We start from the raw sequence: 23,438 nt of genomic DNA on the forward strand, positions 1-23,438 counted from the left end.
GAAAAAAAAAAAATGTCTCTAATGGAGTTAAAAGGCCATTTTATTTTCCATGCTTCCTCCCTTGACATGCACATTTCTGCTGGGGATTTGAGACCTCAGCCTTTTCTAGGCCTTATTTGTTTACCAAACTCAGAACAATTCTGTTTGATGCAGAAGAGGGTAGGACTGGGCCCCTCTGCCAGGGCCCCACCACCCGCCTGCTAGAAGAGGTGAGAGGACAGCCTCTTGTCCCCCTAGGTCCCCTGCGGTAACTTCAACATCTAAAGACCTTAAAGGGAAAGTGTTGCCATTCCTCCTCTTTCTCCGAGCTCCTCATTTTCTACCCTTAAGTGTACTGAAGATGGGCTATTGTCCAAATGTATTTGTAGGAACAGGTTGTGGGTGCAAGCCAGTAGCTGTCATAACTTAGAGCATCAATATACTGGAACTTGTACTTCAAGCTAAGGGCACAGGCCGTCCTAGGGAGGGGCCAGGTCCACCAACGCCAAAGGTGGGGCTTTGGCAGGCCAGGGAGGACGCTGCCTGGTAAGCACCCTGCCTATTGGGCAGGTCCTCTGCGGTCCTAGGGCTAATGGGAAGAAGTACTTTTTGATGGTTCTGCCTGGAGACTTGGCAATATCAAATGTTAAAGTATTATGTTCACACTACAGTGGATCCTTATCGTGACATAAGAAAACTGAACATTCAGGAATAGGCCCACGCATACATAAGAATTTAGTAACTGATGAGGGTGGCCTTCAAATTGTCCTCAGGAGCCACGGGATCCTGGCAACGCCAGTGGCTGCTGACGGAAGGCCAGGGCGGGGACTGCGTCAACCCTAGCAGCTCTGGTTTTGTTTTAGGTAAGGATCCTTGTGAGCTTTCATTTGGAAAGGCAGCATTGCTAAAATCATCCTGAATAAATGGTGTTGAAACAACTGGCTAATTATTGGGGGGGGGGGCGAATGAGGATTTGGCCCTTTGTTCAGCCAAGTGTTCCTTGCCTTCTCATAGGAGGAAGAGGGTGCTAGCCTCTGGTCTTGCTTCGGAGAGGCTAGTTGGGGGCCTCAGTTGAGTGTCCCCAAAGGTCAGCAGCTCTGACCCTTCCCTCTGGATACAAGGGCTCCCAGCTTAGCCGGCCCACAGGGTTTGGCCTTCGGTTCCCATGTATGGAAGCCTGTACTACTTTGGTATCTCGGTTGTAATCCAGGCAGTAACTCCTGTAATTGGTGTTTTCTCAGAGGGGTGATGTTTGCAGTGGGTCACGCTAATTAAAATGGAGCCTTTGTCTGTGTGGTGGGTGGGCAATGGGGACTTGGCCCCCATAACTATTACCCAGGTGTCCAGGCCCTGGCCTGAGTGTAGGGTATGAGAAAAGCCTTTTGGGACAGGAAGGGTTTGTAAAGCGATGTGTTCTGGTCTCTCCCCACACCCCCACCCCATACCCGGCACCAGAAAGAGCTCTCTGGAGCCAGGCACTTCTGTCATTCTCTACATCTTGCCTCTACAAGGAGTCACCTGGGGTCCCTCCTCCCTTTCAAAGCAGAGGACCAGGGGACTTGCCAGGAGGTTTCTTCCCTCTGGCCTCCATTCTGGGGAGCTCTTTGTTTCCTCTTCCTTACGCTAACTCATCGTCCCCTTGAGGGACAACAGGGAAAGTTGGGGGAGCCCTGGCCCCATCCTTGGCCCTGAATTTCCTGGAAGCCAACCTCCCCCCTGCCCTCGGTGCTGTCATTAGAGTGCGTGGCTGAAGGAGCAAGGCGTGGCTGAAGGAGCAAGTGGTTAAGAGTGAACAGGAAGCCTCAGGCTACCTTAGCAGCCCCCTGCTGAGGGGACAGCCAGGAGGGCACTCCGGCCCTCCCTCATTCCATCTTCGGGGGGTCGGGAATGCTCTCGGAGAGTGGGGTGAAGCCTAGCAGGAGGACGTGTCGCTCATAGGCCTTGGTCTGCTTAAACAAAGTGTCAGTCCCGTGCAGGTGGTCCAGCACCCCCAGCACCCCGTAGCACTGGTTGAACCTGGAGGAGAGAGGAGGGTGGTGAAGGCCAGTGTGCTGCTTTCAGGCCTCTCCTACCCCACACCTGCCCCCACCATGCTGACCACATGTGTCAGAATAACCCAGGGAATTGTTGCGCATTCCTGGAGCCACTCCAGACTGAAAACCTGCCATCTTCCTTTGGAAAGTTCTCTGTGTGATTGCAGTGCACACAAGTCAGAACCTGTGGCAGAGCTTGGCTTGTTCAGGCAGGTTCAGGGACCACCTGCATCAGGATCCCCTGGAACACTTATTAAAATGCAGATTTCCAGGCCCTGTTCCCCCCTCCACAGACACTTGGATTCCGCATACTTGGAGTGGAACCCACGAGCCTGCATTTGAGAAGCACATCTCAGGTTGGTTCTGGTGCAGTTTCACAGACCACACTTGAGAAAGCCTGGAGGCTTTCAGAGAGTGCACAACTACCCTTGAACTGTTGTGCAGGATTTTTATGTACATATACATTGGGCCTAAATAAAGGTTAAAAACCCAGCTGCCAGGAGATCCAGTATCAGACAGAAGGAAAAGGGCACGGTAGTCTGGGTCCCAGCGTGGTCGTTCTTTTCCCCACTTCCAGACTTCTCCCTCCACTAGCGCCCACATTGAAACTGAGACACCAATGTCTGCTAGCAGGAGCCCCAGGAGTGAAGGTGGAGGTTACCGCCCCAGGCCCCACAGCGGGGAGGCACCTTACTTGAGATGGTGGTAGTCATGGAATTCAGGTGAGGGCAGGAAGGGCAGGTGGTAGCCGCAGTGGGAGATGGAGGTGATGATGAGGGCCAAGGAAAACCACATGGTGATGGAGGACAAGTGAGAGCCCATTACTATGGGACCCACCACCACCGGCAGCATGTTGGAGACCTGCACGGGGAAGGCTGTTAGAAGGGGCTCCTCAGGGAAGCGGGCAGGCCCGGTGGGTGCTCCCTTAGCCCAGCGTGGTACCAGTGAGACTTCCTTGACTCAGACTGGGAGAAGTTGGAAGACTTTCAGGACCTTAATTTGCTGGAATTGGTCACCTTTGTGACCTGGGACACATTTTAATGGTTTGAGCCTCGACTTGCTCATTAGTAACATGAGGATTAAAAGGTTGCTGGGAAGATTAAATGAGGTAACTTACATTGGACATCTAGCATAGCCTGGTATATGCTAAGTCAACAGTAAGTGGTAGCTGTTTGAAGGAAAGAAGGAAGGGGCCAGTGGGGTCGTTCTCTGCAGGAGACCATGGGAAGGTGGTTGGCCCCGTGCCCTTTGCCTCTGGGGCAGAGCTCTACTCACCACGTGCTCGACAGGGTGGGCGTAGAGAGAGATCACGCCAATGGGAGCTGTCCACTCATGGTGTTTCTTATGGATTTTCTTATAGAATGCTGGGTGGTGAAGGAGCCTGGAAAAGAGTTAATAGTTAAAATCTGCCAATCTCCCTTCCTCTCTCCCCCACCAGACCATGAGAAACCAAAGGTAGGGACGGGGTTACATCTCCGGAGCGAAGTGAAAAACACATCGGCATTCAGACAGACGTGCCATCGAGTTCTAAGCCCACCTCGTAGGCTGCATAATGTGGGGCGGGTTACTTTGCTTCTCTCCACCTCAGTTGTATGAGCTATAAAATGGGTATGATGCCCAGAAAGGATTCACTAAGGAAGTGAATGGAAAAAGCCCTGCTGCACATGTGAATGGAAAAGACTCTTTTCAAGTTGTCAGCTGGGAGACAGCTGTCTCCCTGGGAGGCTTCTGAGGACGGGCTGGAGCAGCCTCAGTTTTCTTTCGTAAGAGCCGTAGGGGTGTGAGGAGCCAGTTGTGCTCAGGCAGGGCCCGCTCACCGGTGTGAGTAGTAGAACATGACCTCCTCGATCAGAGTGAAGATGGCCAGCTCCAGGAGGAACCAGTGGAAAGTGGGCAGCTCTCGGCGGCAGGGGTCTCCCCACGACTTGAGGAGGAAATAGAGGAAGACCACGATGGGGAGAGAGATCATGAACTGGTTGAAGAGGACTGTCCGGATGGACTGGCGTAGTTTCACAGGGTCCACCTGCCGAGAGAAGGAGGGAGATGGACAAGAGGTGAGATGGTCTTTCCCTTCTAGAAACTAGGCTCCACTGTGACCTGCTCACAGGGAGCCCTCATTCAGGGGTGGATGCTAGGAGTGATGCCTGGCCGTAGTCGGCAGTCCTTGAGTGCTGCCCAGCCCTGGGGTGGGACATCTGGTGATGCCCTTGCCTTTGGAAACTCCCCTCCCGCAGCCTTCAGTCTCTGCCTGAGCCTGCTTGATCCTTCCTGGCTCTGCAACTATCATCACTGTCCCCATTTCTCTGGCCAAACCCAACGTATTCCTGATAGGCCCCTTGGGGAGCCTCGAGGATGCTTGGAAAAGGCTGTCACCTCTCAGGTTGATATCCTTATTCAGCCTGTTAGCCCCTCCTCATCCAGAGAACCGTGACCATGGTCAGATGTGGACATCAAGGTCATCTGCCTCCTCATGGGGTCCAGCCTCCCTGGACTAGACCCAGAGCACAGAAGGACATGAGCCAGGCAGCTGCCTATCTGCCCTCCTAACTTCCTGTGACCTGGTCTTCTGGTTTTCACAGTGAGGCTGTCAGGATAGAGGCCTGCCTGAGCCTTCTCTCCAGGGTCACTGAAGAGCTGGCCCCAAATGCCCACACCCCACTGAATCTCCATGCTGCAGCCAGTATTTCCCCAAGAATCCGTAATCCCCTGACCCTTTCATCAGAGTGCTGAGGGTCCCGGGAATAGCCCCATGACCACTTCCTGGGGCCTGCTGATGTGGTTTAGCATTGGTCAGAAGGGATTCCTCCGAGTTTTCTGCAAGCTGGAGGGGTTTCTGCCCCGAGGTGAGCCTGGGTTCATGGTGCTCCTTGGACTTCATTCAAGCCGTCCTCTTCCTCCGTCTTCTCTAGGTACCACCTGTATTGACTGGCTCAGAGATGATGGTTTTGTGATTATTTTAGGAAATGCAGGCTGAAGGATTTAGGGTGAACTTGTATGATATCTGGAAGTTACTTTCAAATGTTTAAGCAAAACAATTGTAGAGGCATAGATATTTATATTTTTGTATACTGATGAAGCAAATGTAAACTATTTAAAATTGGTGAATCTAGGTGATGTGTAAATGAGTGATCATTAGACTACTTTTTTAACTTCTGTATATATGTTTACAATTATTTATAATTACAAAATGTTGGGGAAAAAAGAACAGACAGAGAGGAATTGGAAACTGTATAGACAACTCTTTCAAAGAGCTTTGCTGAAAAGAGCAACAATGTGAGTGGTAGTTGAGTATGGGAGATGGAGGCAAGGGTTTTTGTTTGGTTTGGCTTTAAGATGGGAAAAATTACGGCATGTTGGTAATAATCCAGAGCAATAATCTAGGCGAGGGAGAAAAAAATTGAAAAAAAGATACATGAAAGAGAACGGAGAATTGGTGGAGCACTTCCCCGGAGTAAACGAGGTAATGAGGTGTAGTGCACGGAGAGTGGAGTGATGGCTGTAACAGCAGCAAGGAGAATTCACCTGTTGGATCAGGTGGGAAGGCAGAACATGTGTGCAGCTGCGGCTCAGAGGCCGGTGTGGTAGAAAGCGGTGGAAGCTCTTCTGTTTGTTACAATGTAGTGAAGAGGAAGCACGGCCATCCTATTGGAGTTGGTTAGGGGAGGAGGTGTTGGGGATTCGAGGAGAGAGGAGGTGTGACCTAGCTATCCAGGAGAGGGAGCGTCAACAGAGCAGGCACAGATACTACGTCTGCCTGCAGCACTCAGGTCCCAATGGAGGATCTGTTTCTGATGTCTTAGGTTAGGGCTCAGTCCTTCCTGGAATCGGCCAGACTAAATGGCGTCCGGGGGTTCCATCTTAGTTGTATGTCCACCTGTCCACCTGAGGATGCAACCAGTGTAGGAGCACCGGATCTGGAGTCAGGTGAGACGAGCCCTTACTCTGTTTCCTAGTAACAGTCTGACCTTGAGTGAGTCACTGCTCCTTGCTGAACCTCAGCTTCTGCAGAATGCAACACCTTTCCTGTGTGGCTCTCCGGTCATAGACTGAAGTGTTGCTATACTAGGTGCGTATCTTGACAGCTGATGTGGCCTCGTGGTTAAGAGCATGAGCCCTGGCATCACAAAGCTTGAGTGTGAAGCACCGTTCTGCCTGTGTCACATCTCAAAGCCTCCATTTCCTCATGTGAACCATGAAGGTTATTACAGTATTTGGCCTTGAAGATGTAAGCATCTGTCAGTGGTGCTGGGAAGGAGACTGCCCTGGTCTGACAGATCAAGGGCTCTTAATGGCCAAGCATTGGTGTCGACACTTAGGATCCAGTCCATGCCTGCCAAGCTGGACCTGGAGGAAGCCCCCTGGATGGCTGGCCATTCTTGTCCCACGTGAGGGGGACTGTGAACCAGGGCAACAGCTCTGGTTCAAGAAGGGGCTTTGCGAAAGCTTGGGTCAAGGGCACTATGTTTCACCCATTCTGCTTTCTGGAGTGCTGGGCTGGGGCAGAATGCCCTGAGAACTGAGGTGATTCACCCCGGCACCTGGGCAGATCATTGAAAGATGTTCTTCTCTGGGCAAGAAGCCAGGATGTGATTTGGGTGGAGCTGGCAAAGAACGTGGTTGAAGAATCATCTTCTTCCTTGTTGGATAAGAAAAGTCTCCTGGAGGTTGTCAGAGCACCAAGCAGGTAAGGCAGGCTCAGGAAGCTCTGGGGCTCCCTTCCCGGGGCCACTCCTGGGCCAGGAAGGAGTTTGTTGCAAGCAGTGTCCAGGCCTTATTTATCAGGGATAAACTAAGTACGATTGGTTGAATTGAGTAACTGGGAAGGAGGACCTGCTTGAAAAACCACCACCACTCACACATTCAGAATCCGTACTGTTCCTCTGGTATAGGGGGTCCACCATTGTTTCCACAGCTATCGCCGTCTCTCATGACAGCTGTCACCATGGTTTCAGCATCCGGCCATTGCTGTCCCTGCTCCCATGGCTGAGGGTGGAGCTGCCTGACATCTTCGGGACTCAGCCCACTGCCAGGCTGAGCCGATCATTTCTGTTCCTAAAATGCTGACCAGCATGCTGGGGGGTAGCCAGGCAGCGACAGCGTGGGGCTGGGTATCAGAAGACCACAACAGTAGTCTTGGCTGGTTGGCCCTGAGATTTGGGTCCAATTACTTCCTCCCTAACCTTCTAAAGCGGGGGAGCCTTGTACACCATAACTTGGCTCACCCTGGCCATGGTCTCTCCGGGGCCAGTGATGAGAATTTTGAGTGTGGCTTTAGTTCCTGCTTTCTGGGCTTTGACCAGGGGGAGCTGCTGCAACTTACCGGTTCATTCTTGCCAACCTGAATTCGGTAGCGGGCGATGAAGTTGGGTTTTCCAGTTGTGTCAACCACCAGTAGAAGCCCATTTAAGCCCCAGAAGCACAAACTGGGCACCTGGGTGGCAGCTAAGGTTGGAAAGCAGAAGAAGGTTGTTTAATCGGGGTGACTTCAGGTTCTCACAGCACATGGATTAACTGGACACACACTTGATGGTAACTGAGGCGGCACTGGAGACAGTCCCTTGCCACGGACGTCTTGGTGCACAGGGCCAGGGGCTCTCCTTTTAGTCTTAGATGACAAACTAGCTGGGGGAACGTGGACAGTCACTTAAGGAGTGTCGCTACTTATTTTCTTAGTTGTACAAGGGGGACAAGAATCTCCTCGATGGTTGGAGACGCCCCAACAAGTACATGATCTAAAATATAAACGAGTTTAGGTTGACAATTGGAAGTCCGTGCCCACTGAATCCTTTATGAATTTCCAAGGAAGGGAGAAGCAAAGAAGTGCTTTGTATGTTATGGTTCACAATGAGCACTGAACTAGGAGTCAGGCGGGGAAGCGAATGCCTGTTATCCTACTAACTGAGCAGTGTGACTTCAGGTGTCCAGTCAGCATTTCCCAAAGCGGGAAACTCTCTCTCAAGGGGCTTCTTGGTTAAACAGCCTTTCTGTCGTACTGTCTTGCAGAGAGTCATGGTCGGGACTAGTGTGTTAACAGCTCTGAGAATTCCTGCAGCAAAGAAACTGTTTGACTTTGTTAAACTCAACCTTTCCTAGGATTTTTTTTTAAACCCCAGAACTCTTTTCTCAGAACACCTAAGAATAGGATGGCCATGCATCTCTGTTTGCCCAGGACTATTTCGATTGACATCTGTCTTTCCAATATAATTATTAACACCTCATTTACTCTCACAAATGTCCCTATTTGGATAATATATTATATGGTCGTCCCATAGCACTGTGTTCTGCAAATGCCGATCAAGACTTCCTTAACATTTGGACAGCTTTTTGCCTCACATCCCATCTTCCCATGAAGTCATTCCAAGTATCACTGATGTCCTACTGTGAACAAACAAGCACTTTGTCCACCCCATCTGGCAGTTAATCGAGTGACATCACAGTGTTACGTAACTCTTGTACTATTAACTTTCTTTGTCCATGTTTTCCCTCCTCCTCTAAATTCAATATCCAAGGGGCAAGGACATTTGACTTAACTCTGTGTCTCCGTGTCCCTCCTCCATCAACCACACTGCCTTGTGGCAGTTGATACCTGAAAAATACTTGGCCAGCAGTGTGGGGAAATATGATTGGCACATAGTATCCTGGAGGATACTAGTAGGAAATGAACTAAATATTTAGATGAGAGTAATTGCATACATTGGAATGGACTAGGCAGCTTAAAATGTTAAGTAAATCTATATTAATTGACATGGAAAAGTGTCCACAATCTAATGAAAAAAAAAGTTTTAAAAAATTTGGTGTCTTATAAGTTCAACCATATATCCAGTTTAAGATCTGTACTAATATATTAACAGTGCTTATTTTGTGGATGTGAGAAAAGGGGTGCTTTTTCAGCTTTATGCTTATTTGAATTTTCTGGTTTTTATTTTAACAGTGAGCACGCATTTACTTTTATGTTCAGACATAACACACTTTAAAAAAATTGTTAGGTTGGTGGTTGCCTACTAGGAAATCCAAGGGTTCCTTGAGGAACACAAAATGAAAACCACAAAAGATGGTCTTGAACTTTCTTCAAGCTCTAACACTTAGAATTGCAAATATTTTCTCTCTCTGATATTTTCTTATCACCTTGGTGACAGATAGTTTTCCCATCACTGTAACAGGAGTATATAGAATGTTTTCCTGCCACTTTCCCTATATACATTTGCAGTCGGCATTCTTCTTTTCAATGGCTACTTAAGATTCCATGGAACCTATTTATATTTAATTTTCAGAGTTGTCCTTCCAGCTGAAAACAATTGTCAGGGACATTTTATTTCTACTTTTGCTTTGTGACAACTGACCCTTTTTTATCTCCCCCTTTAGATTGTGACGTGGTTTTTTGATGGGGTAGACCAACACTTTATCTTAAACATCTCTCTATCCTCGGTACAAATTTGGCACAGAGTAACATTAATAAATATCATTTGAATGAATAAATGTATGATTGAGGACAGTCAATATTGTAGATAATGCTGTTATAAATATGTTGAAGCGGTTTTTGCTTCCACTATGTTTTCTTAGGCTTGTTTCAAGCCATTCACGCTGTCAGTAAATACTGAGTGACCACTTGCTGCCCAGCCTCCAAAGCTAGATGGCACCAGGTACAAGGACGCAGCCTCGCATGACATACAAAGGCTCTCTGCGCTTGTGGACCTGACATCTAGAAGCAGCATTACTGCTTGAAACATGCCTTCATTTTCACACACACTATTTCTTGTTTTCATTTTTCTATTTTTGGAGAGAGGGCGATCTCCATTTCTCAACATCTTTTCTTGGATAGCCTTCGACATCTGTTCTAGATTGCCCACAAGCTTAGCAGTTTGGGGTTACACTGTCTTAAACTTTAAATCCTTATTCCTTGTAATAATGAGCTGAGAGTCCCAAGGTAGAGAACAATAGAAAAAGAGTTAAACTATGATCACGTACGCAACCCTAAGCTCTGGTGTTCTGGGAGGCTCACCTATTATGAAAAGGATCCACTCCTTTCCTTCAAATGTGGACAGCAGCCTCTCCCACTCAGCTTGCCAGAAGTGGCCAGAAGCACCCCAAAATCTCTGAAGATGCCTTGAAAGGAAAATCAATCAGGTTTCTGGGTGAAGATTGATGGGCAGACAGCCCCTTGCTTCACGCTTTGCCCCCAGACCACCACCACACTGTCCCCAGGTGCTGAATTCAAGCTGGTCGAGCAGACTCACCATGTGACTGAGTTCCAAAAGGCCACAAGCAAGAGAAGGCCAGAGCCCAGGATGAAAGCAGTCTTCCTCATGGAGCCCCAGATATGTCCCTCCTGGGGAGGATAAGGAAGTGTCAGGTCCCAGCTAGCCTCGTGCCGTCACTCGCAGCTCACAGCTGAGGCCTGACGGGTGTGATAAGCAGTCAGGACCTCAAGCACGCCAGCATTGCACATCAGCGACCTTTTCCCAGTTTCTGTCGGAGGCTCGTGCTTATCAAGAGCTCTAGGGCTGTACATGGGTGTGTTTATGAAAATGAGAGGTCAAGGTTGGGAGAGGGAAAGGAACCAACCTGACTCCAGAGACACTGGCAGGTAATTCTGTCCCCCAGAGGAAGGCAGGCGAGCCTTCCAACAGCTGTCTTCTTGTTGAACTGAGATGCCCATTTATGTACACATTGGAATCACCTGGGAGCTTTTTAAAAATCCAGGAGTCCAGGTCCCTCCCCAGCCCAATGACATAGAGTGTTTGGGGTGGAGCCTGGGCCTCCAGGTTTTTAAAAGCACCCCAGCTAACTCCAATGGGCAGGCAAGGCTGAGACAGCCATCACAGAGAACCTGCAGAATCCGTCATGAGGACAGAGCGACTTCATTGTATCCATGAGCCTGGCCTACTTTCCCATCCCTGTCACCCTCTTGCCCTTGGAGAAAAGAGTGAATGAACACATGTTCTGACTTGTAATGATTCCTCTGCCTTCCAGCAAGATCAGCCAACTGGACAGGGTGATGAGCGGTTCTAAGGGCAAAGAGCAGACCACTGGCAGTCGCTGGGAGGTGCTTCTCTGTTCTCCTTCAAGAGCCTAAAGTAGAGGTTATTGCAAGTGTGATGCTCAAATGAGCTCCCAGACTTGGAGAAGGAAAACACTGGCCTCCAGGTGAGTCACCGGTTTCCATTGTGCCGAGGACAGGAACTACAAATGGCCCTCCCATCCTGTTGCTAAGCCCAGAGGAAGCCATCCTGCTCAGACTCTTCCATGGGAGAGAACTGGAGGTGGTGGTCCCTATAGCTCTGTGCTGGGCTGACGTGCACTTAGTGAGCTGGGCCACTTACGAGGGGTCGGGGTGGTGTTGGGGGGAGCTGATCAAACAGCACAGACACTACGTTTTAATCCAGACTTTTGAGATCTGAAGGAGCAGATTGTTTTGATTGACCCATTCAGAGCAACCTTAATCTGCACTGAATCATTTCTTCTTGGCCTACCCTATTCTACTCTTGATCAAAAGACCAAAAAGAAGTAGGTCATTTTCCATGGCCTGTGAAAAAGTTTTTAAAGGGCTGGTGTTCATCGGAGTCTTGAGATCTAGAAATGAGCTTCTCTCTCCCTCTCCCCCTCCCCCTCCCCCTCCCCCCTTCTTCCCTCCCTCTCCCTCAGAGCTGGATCCACTGGCGGATAGAAGCGTGTTCTCTTACACAGGCCATTCAAAGGTCACCACCCCAAGCTTGTCAGGCAGGTTACCTTGGGCTTTCGAAATTATTTCTTTTCTAGGATTCAGAGGACCGTTTTCATGAACTTTTCCAAACTCACTAGGAAGTTTTCATTTGAGTTTAATCACATCAAGCTAAGTCAAGTTGAAATCCTCAATTTCACATACAGGATTAGATTTTTTTCAGGGATTATGGTGTTTCTCTCCCTCCAGCACCCCAAGTGAAAGGACTATACACAGGACAAAGACCTCTGTGAAGTGCGGGAGCTCACAATGCAGAAGGCAGCTCAGCTGAGACCAAGAGTTGGTTCCCAGCCCCCAGTGGGCTTCTCTTGTCCCCAGGGCAGTGCTAGCAAGGTGTGGCTCCAAAGGCCCAAGGCATGGGACGTTCTAAGGGCCAAGAGACCTTGGTAGGACAGCTATTGGGTTCTGCAACTACCCTCATGCAGGGCTGCTCCCTGGTGCGGGAAAAGGGGCTTTGGTTATAAAGCAGCTTGGGGTCAAGTGGTCTCAGCTCAGCTACTGGAATGAGCAAATCACCAAAGTGTCAGCTACCCCTAAACCCTGGGGGAGATGTCAGATATGCAGGAAGCGCACACATGGAAAGAGTCACTGGCTAAATTCTCACCAGTTTGGTGGGTGGGGTGCTGGCATTTACCTGCTTAGGCTTCTCATCGTGTAGCTTACTTCCAGCTTCTCCCTTCATCTGGAAAAAGAAAGCACAGTTGAGTCTGGATGTCATTTTCACATGCAACCAAGGGAATAGGAAAGTCAAGGGGAATGGCTAGCTGTGCTTTTTAATGCTGGCTACTCATTAAAACCACCTGGGCCCCACCTCCAGAGACTGAATTGCTCTGGGCATCGCTACTCAATTGGGGTTGGCAAGGGGACTTTGCCTGGAATTGGCTTTCTCAGGTATGGTCTGTGACAAATCTTTTTTTTTTTTTTAATAGCTTCACTCTGCGCCAAAACGACCTGTCTCATTCAGAAGAAATCTCTGTCCCTGGAACCCCCAGTGTCCCCTAACTGCCAATGACCCGTGGCCCCAAGAAACCAGGGTGGAAGCGAGGGCTCTGCCCCTGACTTACAGCTTCCTTAACCTCTGTGAAGTCAGGTTACCACACATGGGCTGGATTTGTCATGCTGACTGAAATCGAAGCATTTTGCAAGCTGTTCGATGTGATTCAAACAACAGGTATATTTACAGGTAGAAATCATTAAGACAGTGAGCCTCAAAATCTGATACCTTTCTCAAGGCCATCTCTCCGTCGTGTCTGTCACTTACCGGTTTTGTGACCTAGGACTTTTTCAGTCTCTTCTTTATCACATTTCTTGGTATTCTTTGTAAGTGTTTTTGCAACAAACTTAAAGTGTTTCTACATATTTGAAATAATGCATGACTTTTCTGGGAAGGTGACAGCCTGGGACAGTGGCTGGGTTTGGTGGGCGGGCACTTGAGTTGCTGGACAGTTGACTTTGTTGAGTATCCCACTACATATTTTATTACAAATCTTTAATAATTAAAAGTGTGCGGCTAGCCCATGAATAGGCAGACATATATTACAGGTTAGAAAGTCCTGACATACACCTAAAAATATATATGGAAATTTAGTATATGATAAAAAGAAATCAATATAAATGGACTTTCAATTGAACAGATGTTGAACCTGCCCCATAAAGAGAAATGTGAATTAAAACAATAAAATATTACTTCTCATCCATCAGCATGGCAAACATCCAAAATTTTGACCACGTGCTCTGCTAGTGAAGCTAAGGGGACTTATTTGTATTTGTTCTTACACTTTTAAAAATAGTCTTTATTGATATATAATTCACATTCCATCCAACATACCCATTTAAAAGTGTACATTTACATGGCTTTTAGTATATTTACAGAGTTATGCACTCATCACAATTGATTTTAGAATATTTTCATCACCCATGAGAGAAACCCTGCGCCCCCTCAGCTATCATTTCCAACCCTTCTTTCCTCCCACCCCCTCCTCTAGCCCTAGGCAACCATTAATCCACTTCCCATTTCTATGGACTTGCCTATTCTGGACATTTCATATAAATGGAATCATACAATATGTGGTCCTTTGTGACTGGTTTCCTTCATTTTAGCCCAATGTTGTCAAGGTTCATCCAGGTTGTAGCACGTGTCAGTACTTCATTCCTTTTTATTACCCAATAACATTCTATTATATGGATAGATCATATTTTGTTCATCCATTCATCTGTTGATGGACATTTGGGTTGTTGTCACTTTGTGGTTAATATGAGAAATGCTATGAGCATTCATGCACGAGTTTTTGTGTAGACATACATACTTTTTTTTTTTATTTCTCCAGGATATATGCCTAGGAGTGAAGTTTCTGGGTCATATGGTAACTATATTTAACCTTTTGAGGAACTGCCAAACTTTTCCAAGTGGTTGCAACATCTTCCATTCTCCACAGCAATATATAAGGGTTCTGATTTCTCCACATACTCATCAGCATGTATTATTGTCCCTACTGAATAGTGTCATAACCTGGCTGAAGAGGCGCATAACGGATCATGTGGTCCTGCTATGTGACCAGAATGAAGGAACCTGGACAAAGGAGGCCAGGTGCCCTCCCAGAGTTTATAGATGGCAAAGCCAGGATCAGGGCCCAGCTTCCCATATCTCTAAGGACACTTTATTCTTTTAGTATGATTTTACTTGGTTTTATTATTCTAAGTGCATGTTTACCGGCTAATTACCTTATGAAATACTGCTTCCCTTGACCCACATTTCTTATGGGTTACTTAGGCTGAAAGAAGGAAGAGAGAATGGTGACCTAGAAAGTGCCTTCAGCGGTTTGAGGAGTTAGCACAGCAGAAGGAGGTGATATGCAAGCTGCTTACCATATCCATTGAATTACATTACAGCAGGAGGGATGCAGTCAGCTTCCAGAAAAAGCCTGTCAGGGTGAAGTCCTGGGACACTTGCTACCCAGTCAGGGAGAGAGGCACCAGAAATGCACCAGAATGTTTGGTGCGTTGTTTGCCCAGCCCTCACCTGGAGGCAGGGAATGGATTTCAGCCACTCTATTGCCGCCACCTCCCCCTACCCCGAGCCCCACCTGGGCCTGCTTTGCTATCGGTGCTCCCTCCTCCAGCTCCCTCTATTGCCTGGTTGAAGCAAGGGTACCTGCTGTGGCTTGTGGGTGTGGAGTTCTGCCTCACTGTGGGTTTCATGAAAACCAATGAAAGAGAAGTAACAGCGTGAGGCTGCAGGCACCCACTCCTTGTTCTGACCCAGTATGGCGAGCAGGTTCCCTCGTGTGCTCCATAGGCATGTTCTGTACCACCTGAGGCTTCAGCAAGCATTTCAGGACTGGAAGTCTCAGTGCAAACGGATGGGAAACACCCCTGCCCCACACTGAGGACAACGCATATTCCTTACTAATCTGGGTTTGTAAGGACTCCAAAGAATTCTTGTTTAAATAATAATTTTCTCCACCTTCCTTGTCTGGAGCAATTCCGGCTGGCCAGTCCTGAGTTAGACCCACATTGTCAAGGTGCATAAGGCCCCAGTCAGAGAAGCCACCCTCACACAGGGATAGGATTCTCGGATGAGGCAGGGTCATGTTCAGTCCTGCAGTTTGCCTGCTGCCTGGAGCCCCCAGAAGCACAGATCATTACGAGTGAGGAAGGCAGTGGTGCTAGGTACTTTTGGGGCTAAGCCTGTCAAGTGTCTTCACGACAAGGAAGCAAATATTAAAGGAAACACTGCAAGTTCGGAAAGACTTTTGAGGTCTAAATGTCTGCAAACCATTTGCAGACAGGTAGGACCTTCCTATCACCATGGATTTCCCTCCTCAGTGCTGTTAGGAAGCGTGAAAGGCTCTGCTGACATAACCAGCCTGTTTGGGAAGGACGCTGAAGGGATTGTCTGTTTGTTTGTTTGTTTTTTAAGCTTCCAGGACTCTGCTATGCCACACCACAGGAACTTCACTTACAAGTCAAAGTCTCATCCTAGCCTTTCCCAGTGGCTTATCATCACCACTATCTTTGCTACAAGCTTAAGAAGCAAAATGAAACATGGTCTTTGATCTTTAGAAGCTTGTCCATTCTGTCCAGAAACATTGATAAAGAACTTACGTGCAGGTAACCCTGGAGATACAAAGATGAAGGAGAAACTATGTCTAGATACATACACCCATCATTTCAAACTCTATATAGAAAGTACTGGTCTTGAGATCTGGGCCAAAGCTAAGAAAGTACATAGTAGGGCAGAAGATCTGGCATGCCCAAGAACTCTTTAAAGGAAGCCAGTGCCCAGGCTTTCTCTGTGTGCTTGGATTGCTTGTCTCCAACTTCAGAACTGAACTTTGCCCTCCCAGATTGTTTTTTAGCTTACCCAAGGAATGCTGCGTTTTAGGTACAGTATTTAAAAAACAAAAAAACCGAGCTAGATGTAGCATTTCCCATATGAATACCAAAACTGCCCTTGAAGATATTCCTTACTCCATTATTTAATTCTCCCAAAGAAGCAGTGCACTTTTTGTGAGAATACAGATGAAAAATTCCTATGAAGAATTTAGTGCACGGAAGTTTTCCTCCTTGGAAGAAGTTACAGTGTGTGCTTTCTTGTGAAATGCAAAAAAGAAATAGGCAATCCATTTTGGCCCACCCCCCCACCCTTTTTGCTTTGGCTGCCAGTAAGTTCAGAGTTAAATTTAAAGCTCAATTGCACTTCCTGAGGTTTTTTTCTATTATATAACACTGTACATATATAAAAAAATTAGGTATGTAAAAGGATGTTCATTGTGAAATTGTTTTTAATAGCTAGAGATTGGAAACAACCTAAACTCCATTAAGAAACAATTGGTTAACTATATTATAGTCCATCCAGTAATGAAACATTCTGCAGCCCTTAAAGGAATAAGGCAGCTTTGTGTGTACTCTCCAGAAGTACGTGTGAAAAAAGCTATGTGTGGGACATATGCAACTGTGCATGTGTGTATGTGTATGCTGTTTATGTATGCATAAAATAATATAGAATACTAGACTATTGCTGGAAGAATAGCTATGAAACCATAGTTACAATGGTGGCTTCTGGTGAGGTGAACTGGGCAGCTGAGGGATAGGACAGAAGGAAGACTATCTTTTTACCATGTGCCTTTTGTCCCTTTTAAATTTGCTGCTGCAATTGTATGCCAGTTTTTCCACGTTCATTGTTCAGGGTAGAAAGATCCATGGCTTTCACTGGATTGTAAAAGGTAACTATAATGATTAAGGACCAGTACCCTGTTTTTTCCTTCAGTTTTGTTAGCAATTTTACGTGGTCTGAAAGCAAAGCAATAGCAGTAAAGCACTTTTCTCTATGGATCACAACCCCTCCCATCCCATCAAAACAGTATGAAAGATAGTTATTGAGTGCCTGATGGCTTCTAATCAGTTATTTATTTGCAGCTGTTACATTGTATATGCCCTTTTATTGGAAGCTATCTCAAACTCCTGTGAGATGGAGGCTGGGGATAGACTCTACATAAACAGAACCAGATATTAAAATTAAGAACAAAATGTAAGGGAGACTAGGGTGACACCAGTACAATAAGACCTTGACCCTGGGAGGAGGCAACTCTGGTTGATTTCACGAGGCAGGGTGCTGGTGCTCACTGTGTCCATGTTATGGAAACAGCATGTAAATTTGACCTTGGAACCCTCTGCTCCACGTAAACCTTCTGGCCAAAGGGAAAGTGACTGTTTATCTTCTGAGGGTGAAAAGGCCCCTTTGTCTGCAGAAGTCATGGCATTTATCTGCTGACATCTGATTTTATTAGACGCAACCAAGTATTTCCTAACATGCCATTTGTTCTTTGGCTAAGCCAGTTCTCCCAAGATACTTATCTAGGTAGCTGACTCTTCTAAGAGACACACCGTGTCATTCTGCACTGTATCCTTCTGCTGAATATTTTATGCCAAAGCAGCTTGTTTGCTGTGCCTCTCTACCTGCCTACAGACATGTTTTCAGTTTTAGTGAACAGAGTCAGTCAGAAAGGTCCTAGGGGAGAGTAGTGGGCAGATGTGTCTTCACCCAGAGAAGTTCCTTAACATTGTTTGCCAATGGTAGTGCTCAAGTTAGAGATGTGGGCAAAGAAAATCCACAACTGAGTGGAGTAAGTCCGACAGAGAAAACTGAATGACACATGATTTCACTTAGATGTGGAATCTAAAGAACAAAGTAAATGAACAAACAAAATAGAAACAAACTGGTAGATACAGAGAACATTTTGATGGTTGGTAGATGATGGGGGGATTGGGGAGACGGGTGAAAAAGAAGAAGGGATTAAGAAGTACAAATTGGTTGTTATGAAATAGTCATGGGGATGTAGGATATAGCATAGGGAATATAGTCAATAATATTGTAATAACTTTGTATGGTGTCAGATGGGTACTAGATTTATTGGGGTGATCATTTCGTAAGTTGTATAAATGTCTAATCATTATGCTGTACACCTGAAACTAATACAATATTGTATTCGACTGTAATTGAAAACTTAAAAGAAATGTTTTAAAAAACAATAATTATTAAATATTTAATACGTGAAGGTACTATAATCACTACATTTTTGTTGTGCTTCCTCTCTCTGACTTTTTCTCTACCTTTTGGGGTCTTTCGTCTAAGAACTGGAAGTTGTCTTAAGCTCATCTATTCTCATGCCCCCATTATCCATCTGAAGAAATGGGAGGCTGGAGATATTCAAATTACACAGCTATTTATTGGAAGAACTTGAATTCAGTGCTCATTTTACTGAGTCTGCAAAAAGTAAAGAATGTACTGATGTTGATGAATGCAGGGTAGGCATCAGGATTGCAAAGGGACACAAAGGAATGAGATTAGTCTCTATTAGCCATAAATAATGGATTCGATTGTGTGTGTGTGTGTGTGTGTGTGTGTGTGTGTGTGTGTGTGTGTTTAATACCAAAGGAAAAATAGAACATGTTTCTCTAAAATATTAATCATCCTTTTAAGAAACATTTATCATGTGCCAGATACAACGCGAGGCACAGGGGATATGAAGATGAATAAGACAAGCTTCTTGCTCTGTTTAATAAAGTAATGCTATGCACCTTTGATTTTCCAAGTGAGAAAGTATATAGGAGAACATGAGATAGCATTTATGATGGGAATGCATTCAGGGAAGAGAAAGAAATGAAATGCACCTAAAAGTAAATATTCTAATACTTTATAACAATGAACTTTTCCCCCTTAAAGGCAATTTGCTGTATATTGTGAGGTTATCAAAATTAGATACTTTTTTAGTGCGGTTCTTTCTAAAGCAGAAGATTCTGACAATACAAGCTTTTTATCCCCAAATCTAGGTAAGTGACACAGTGAGGCTACAGCTGATGTTCATGATTTCAAGGATCTGACTACAGGACAGGGAAATGTGGTGAGGGTGGGAGGCGTAGAGAGAGTTTAATTTTAAATGTTATTTGTCTGGAGCCTGATCCTTTCAGATTCTGGGTTCCTAGATATTTTGCATGGTTGATGGATGTTCCCATTTTATATGTATAAGACATATCATCTCTATGTGAATGTGCAGGGTTTCTTTGTAAACATCTTGTGAAATTATTAGAATTATTTACTTTTAGAGGAGAGGGAAAAAGGAAAAGAAAAAAAAAGGACATCATGGATCATCTGGTCTATTCCTTCCATGTAATAGCTAAGGAGATAGGTCTAGATAGCAGAACTGACTGGTTCCGAACTCCACACACTTTCTGGCAAAACTCAGGCTTCCTAACACTTTGCCTGGTGCTACATCTGTTTTTGGAACAGATGTACAAAACATTTTGGAACATTATGAACATCTGTTTCATAAATGGGAAATGATACAGGGAGAGAGGGCTGCTGACATGAGGACTGGAACTCGGAGCTGTTTGTCCTCTTAGAAAAAGCCTCCGAGGCTGAGACTAACCTGAAATGCAATCACACAGCTTAGCGCCTCTGGTGAAAGGGGTTTTGAGGAGCTACTCTGACCAAGCTCTGTGCATAAGGGAGGCTTTTACAGGAAAGGATATTCATTCAAGAAGATGAAATGCATGAAGGGAAAGGTTAAACTCTGAGACCAGAACGACTCCCCTTGGACTGTTTTAGCCATGCTCCCTTCACTGCTTTCACTGCCGGGCACTTGAACCTTTAAGAGCCGACAGCCTCCCTTGACTGCGTGCCTAGGAGGCTGAAAGCCTGCCTATCTTGCTTACTGTATTCACAGCACCAACACAAGCCCTGTACGGAGCACGTACTCAGGAAGTATTTGTTGAATAAATGAAAGAAGGGGAAATGAATAAAAAACGTTGTGTTTTGCCCAACATTTGCTATTGAACCTTTTAGCACCTTTCCCTGTACTAACGATTTTCCTTTCTAAGGTCAGAAGCTGATGCTCAGGGCATTTCTGTTACACTAAATGGAATTGAATCTTTATATTTCTACCAAAAAAATTTAGTTGGAATCGCACATGAAACTGAAGCAGCCACAAGTCTGTATCTTGTCTTGCTTGCCGTAAGCCCCAAAGGGCCTGTATGAACATACTCAAAACCCCTGGCCTACTGTTCACTCCCATGTATACACACTGACTGAATATTCCTCTCACCCAGTAACCTTTGTTAGGACAAAATAACAGAACTGACTTGTTCTGAACTCCACACAGTTTCTGGTAAAATCCGAGCTTCCTAACACTTTGCCTGGTGCTATACGTGTTTTTTTGGAATAGCATAAATAGGTAGTATCTTCCATAGGTACCACCAGGCCACTAGCAATTCTAAAACCAGAGCCTCTGCTGATGAATCCCAGTATGGTGCATCAAAACAGCTTTGACCTGGTCGTCCAGCTCCTAGGCCACACATCTATCTTGGGCCTTTACCATTTTAAGACTTTGGTAATTGGCCCCATCCCTTCCAGGTGACTCTGGCAGGTTAGAGAGTAGAAGCAATACAACCATAGTTGCTTCCTGCCAGTCTCCTCCAGTTAGATTTTCCTCTTCCAGTTCTGACTTGGGAGTTTCTCCTTCACATGATTTTGAAGCCAAAACCAGTACATATGACAGAATTACCTGTCAATTGCTAGAAAAACAAGACTACAGAGGAAGTAGATGGGAAGAGGTCCAAACACAGGCAGAGGATGCAGACATTAGTGAGTGACATGCAGGGGACTCTCTGCACTAAGTAAACATCCCAGCAGCAACATGCAAAACAATGAAACTAGATGACTATCTTACAACCACAATCAAAAATTAACTCAAAATGGATTAAAGACTTCACTGTAAGACCTGAAACCATAAAATACAGATGCTAAGCTTTTGGATACCAGTCTTAGCAATGTTTTTGTGGATTCAACTCCAATGGCAAGGGAAACAAAAGCAAAAATAAATAAACGGGAATATATCAAACTAAACACCTTTTGCACAGCAAAGGAAACAATCAAGAAAATGAAAAGGCAACCTACTGAATGGGAGAAGATATTTGCAAATCGGATATCTGATAAGGGGTTAATATCCAAAATATATAAAGAACTCATACATCTCAACAACAAAAAATAAACAACCCAATCAACATATGGGCAGGGGATCTGAGTAGACATTTTTCCAAAGACAAACAGTTGGCCAAAAGGCACATGAAAAGATGTGCAACATCACTAATTATTAGGCAAATGCAAATCAAAACCATAATGAGATACCATCTCATACCTGTTAGAATGGCTGTCACCTAAAGGACAAGAAACAAGTGCTGGAGAGGATGCAGAGAAAAGAGAACACTTGTGCACTGGTGTAGCCACTATGGAAAACAGTGTGGAGACTCCTCAAACTACAATAAGATCCAGCTATTTCACTTCCAAGTATTTATCTGAAGAATATGAAATACCAGTTCATAAAGATGTCTGCATACCTATGTTCATTGCAGCATTATTTACATTAGTCAAGATACGGAAATAACGTGTCCATTGACGAATAGATAAAGATGTGATGTGTGTGCACGCACACACACACAATGGAATACTACTCAGCCATAAAAAAGTAAACTGCTGTCATTTGTGACAACATGGATGGAACTTTACGGTATTATACTAAGTAAGTCAGATGGAAAAAGACTAATACCATATGACTTCATTCACATGTGGAACATAAAAACAAAAATGAGCAAAGAACAACAAAATAAACACAAAGCAAACTTACAGAGGCAGACAACAGCTCAGTGGTGGCCAGAGAGGAAGGGGGGTGGAGGGAGGGCAAAACAGGCAAAGGGGGTCAATTGTATGGTGATGGATAGAAACTAGACTTCTGGTGGTGAGCATATACAGATGTCAAATTATAATGTTGCACAGCTGAAACTTCTACGTTATAAACCAATGTTACCGCAATTTAAAAATTTTAAATTGTTTAATTAGGAAGAAAGGAAGGAAGGAAAGAAGCAGGAAGGAAAGAAGGGAGGGAAGGAGGAAGAAAGGGAGGGAGGGAGAGAGGGAGGGAGAAAGGAACTGTCCTGGGACGTTGTTCAGATGTAGATCTCACCTCTATTATAAGTGGAGAGGACAAGGAAGTGGCAGAGGTGAAAATAATATACTTTGCCCTTCTTTAAGTGAACTTTAAGTGAACTTGGACTTGTCCTGACCTTGGCAAACAGCTCTCGGCAGCAGCAGCTCGCGCTCACCTCCGCGGGGGGCTGTTTCCCGGCTCCTCCAAGGTCCCGGCCACAGTTGAAGCCTGCTTTCTCTTCGCGGTCAGAACCTACCTTGGCAGCCGCTGTGACTGTGCTGACGCCTAACGCTGTGGTTTCTTGGGTGGGTGGGGAGGCAGGCCTTGGTGATCATGTTACAGAGCAGCCCACTGGCTCAAGCCAGGCACGTGATGAGAGAAAAAGTATGAGCCTGTGTGGACTGCAGACAAAAACACCCTTCTTGCCAAAGGACATCTCCTTACAGCAGAGAGGAAATAGGCAGTTTAAGCAGGAGCTTGAAAGAGCACATTTGGCCAAACTCGGGGCTTTTTTTCTTCTTTTAAAAAACTTCCTTCATCTTCCTCAACTTAAGAAAATGTCACCTTTCCTGTAGGAGGCAGTTTCAATAAGAGATGTGGTTATCAGATAATGTGGAAGGCAGGAGGCAGGCACTCCAAATGGATAAAAAGTTTACACTGACAAGAGGACCTCATTTTCTCTCTTTATTTTTATTTTTTATTGCTTCTGTTGCTGAGGAGGGCAGGCAAGGAAAGAGAGATGCATCAACTAAACTACTGAGTCTAGATGCAGGAAAGGGACATCTGCAGAGGTTAAGTTTACACTTTGAAGCAGATGAAATTAGGATACAGGATCTGTGATACGAACTGGTGAGCACCTTTGAAAAAGAACTGAGTTTTTATTTTTAAATTTCTAAAAATTATTTTTGAATACGCAATATGGGCATCTGATATAAAATACATGAGGGTGAAAACAGTGTACAGTAAAAAGTCTTTTTTCATTCCTCCCCAGTGAGCTTGTTTATATAAATACAAACACATATGTCTCTCCCTTCTTTAGAAGCAGCACCCCATATGTGCTTATTCTGTTCCTTGCTTTTGTCACTTAACACTCAAAAGTTGAGATTGTTTCATATAGTACCTTTAAGTGATACCACGTTCTTTTTAATGGTTGCAGGCTACCCCATTGTATAGATGTGCCATACCCTATTCAGCCAACAAAGGACCATGTGTTAATTATTTTTCCCT

The 23,438-nt window shown here is 45.5% G+C and overlaps 1 protein-coding gene across 3 annotated transcripts; it reads right to left on the reverse strand.

The window, feature by feature from the left end:
* Window positions 1-22: 22 nt before the first annotated feature.
* Window positions 23-22,517, reverse strand: FAXDC2 (fatty acid hydroxylase domain containing 2). Of its 3 annotated transcripts, none has more exons than XM_074313821.1 (9): window positions 22,387-22,517; window positions 12,365-12,412; window positions 10,247-10,338; window positions 10,012-10,115; window positions 7,333-7,454; window positions 3,830-4,035; window positions 3,288-3,393; window positions 2,707-2,873; window positions 23-1,995 (listed from the first exon to the last, which is right to left on the reverse strand). In XM_074313821.1, exons 2-9 carry the CDS (start codon window positions 12,410-12,412, stop codon window positions 1,842-1,844), a joined length of 999 nt encoding a protein of 332 aa, XP_074169922.1. In that variant the 5' UTR covers window positions 22,387-22,517; the 3' UTR covers window positions 23-1,841. The 3 variants fall into 3 exon arrangements, with proteins under 3 accessions (XP_074169922.1, XP_019605943.2, XP_074169923.1); XM_019750384.2 differs by having other exon boundaries at window positions 22,348-22,506; XM_074313822.1 differs by lacking the exons at window positions 12,365-12,412; window positions 22,387-22,517 and adding an exon at window positions 10,575-10,689.
* Window positions 22,518-23,438: the final 921 nt, after the last annotated feature.

Source organism: Rhinolophus sinicus, linkage group LG10, assembly GCF_036562045.2.
Source record: "Rhinolophus sinicus isolate RSC01 linkage group LG10, ASM3656204v1, whole genome shotgun sequence".
NCBI lineage: Eukaryota > Metazoa > Chordata > Mammalia > Chiroptera > Rhinolophidae > Rhinolophus > Rhinolophus sinicus.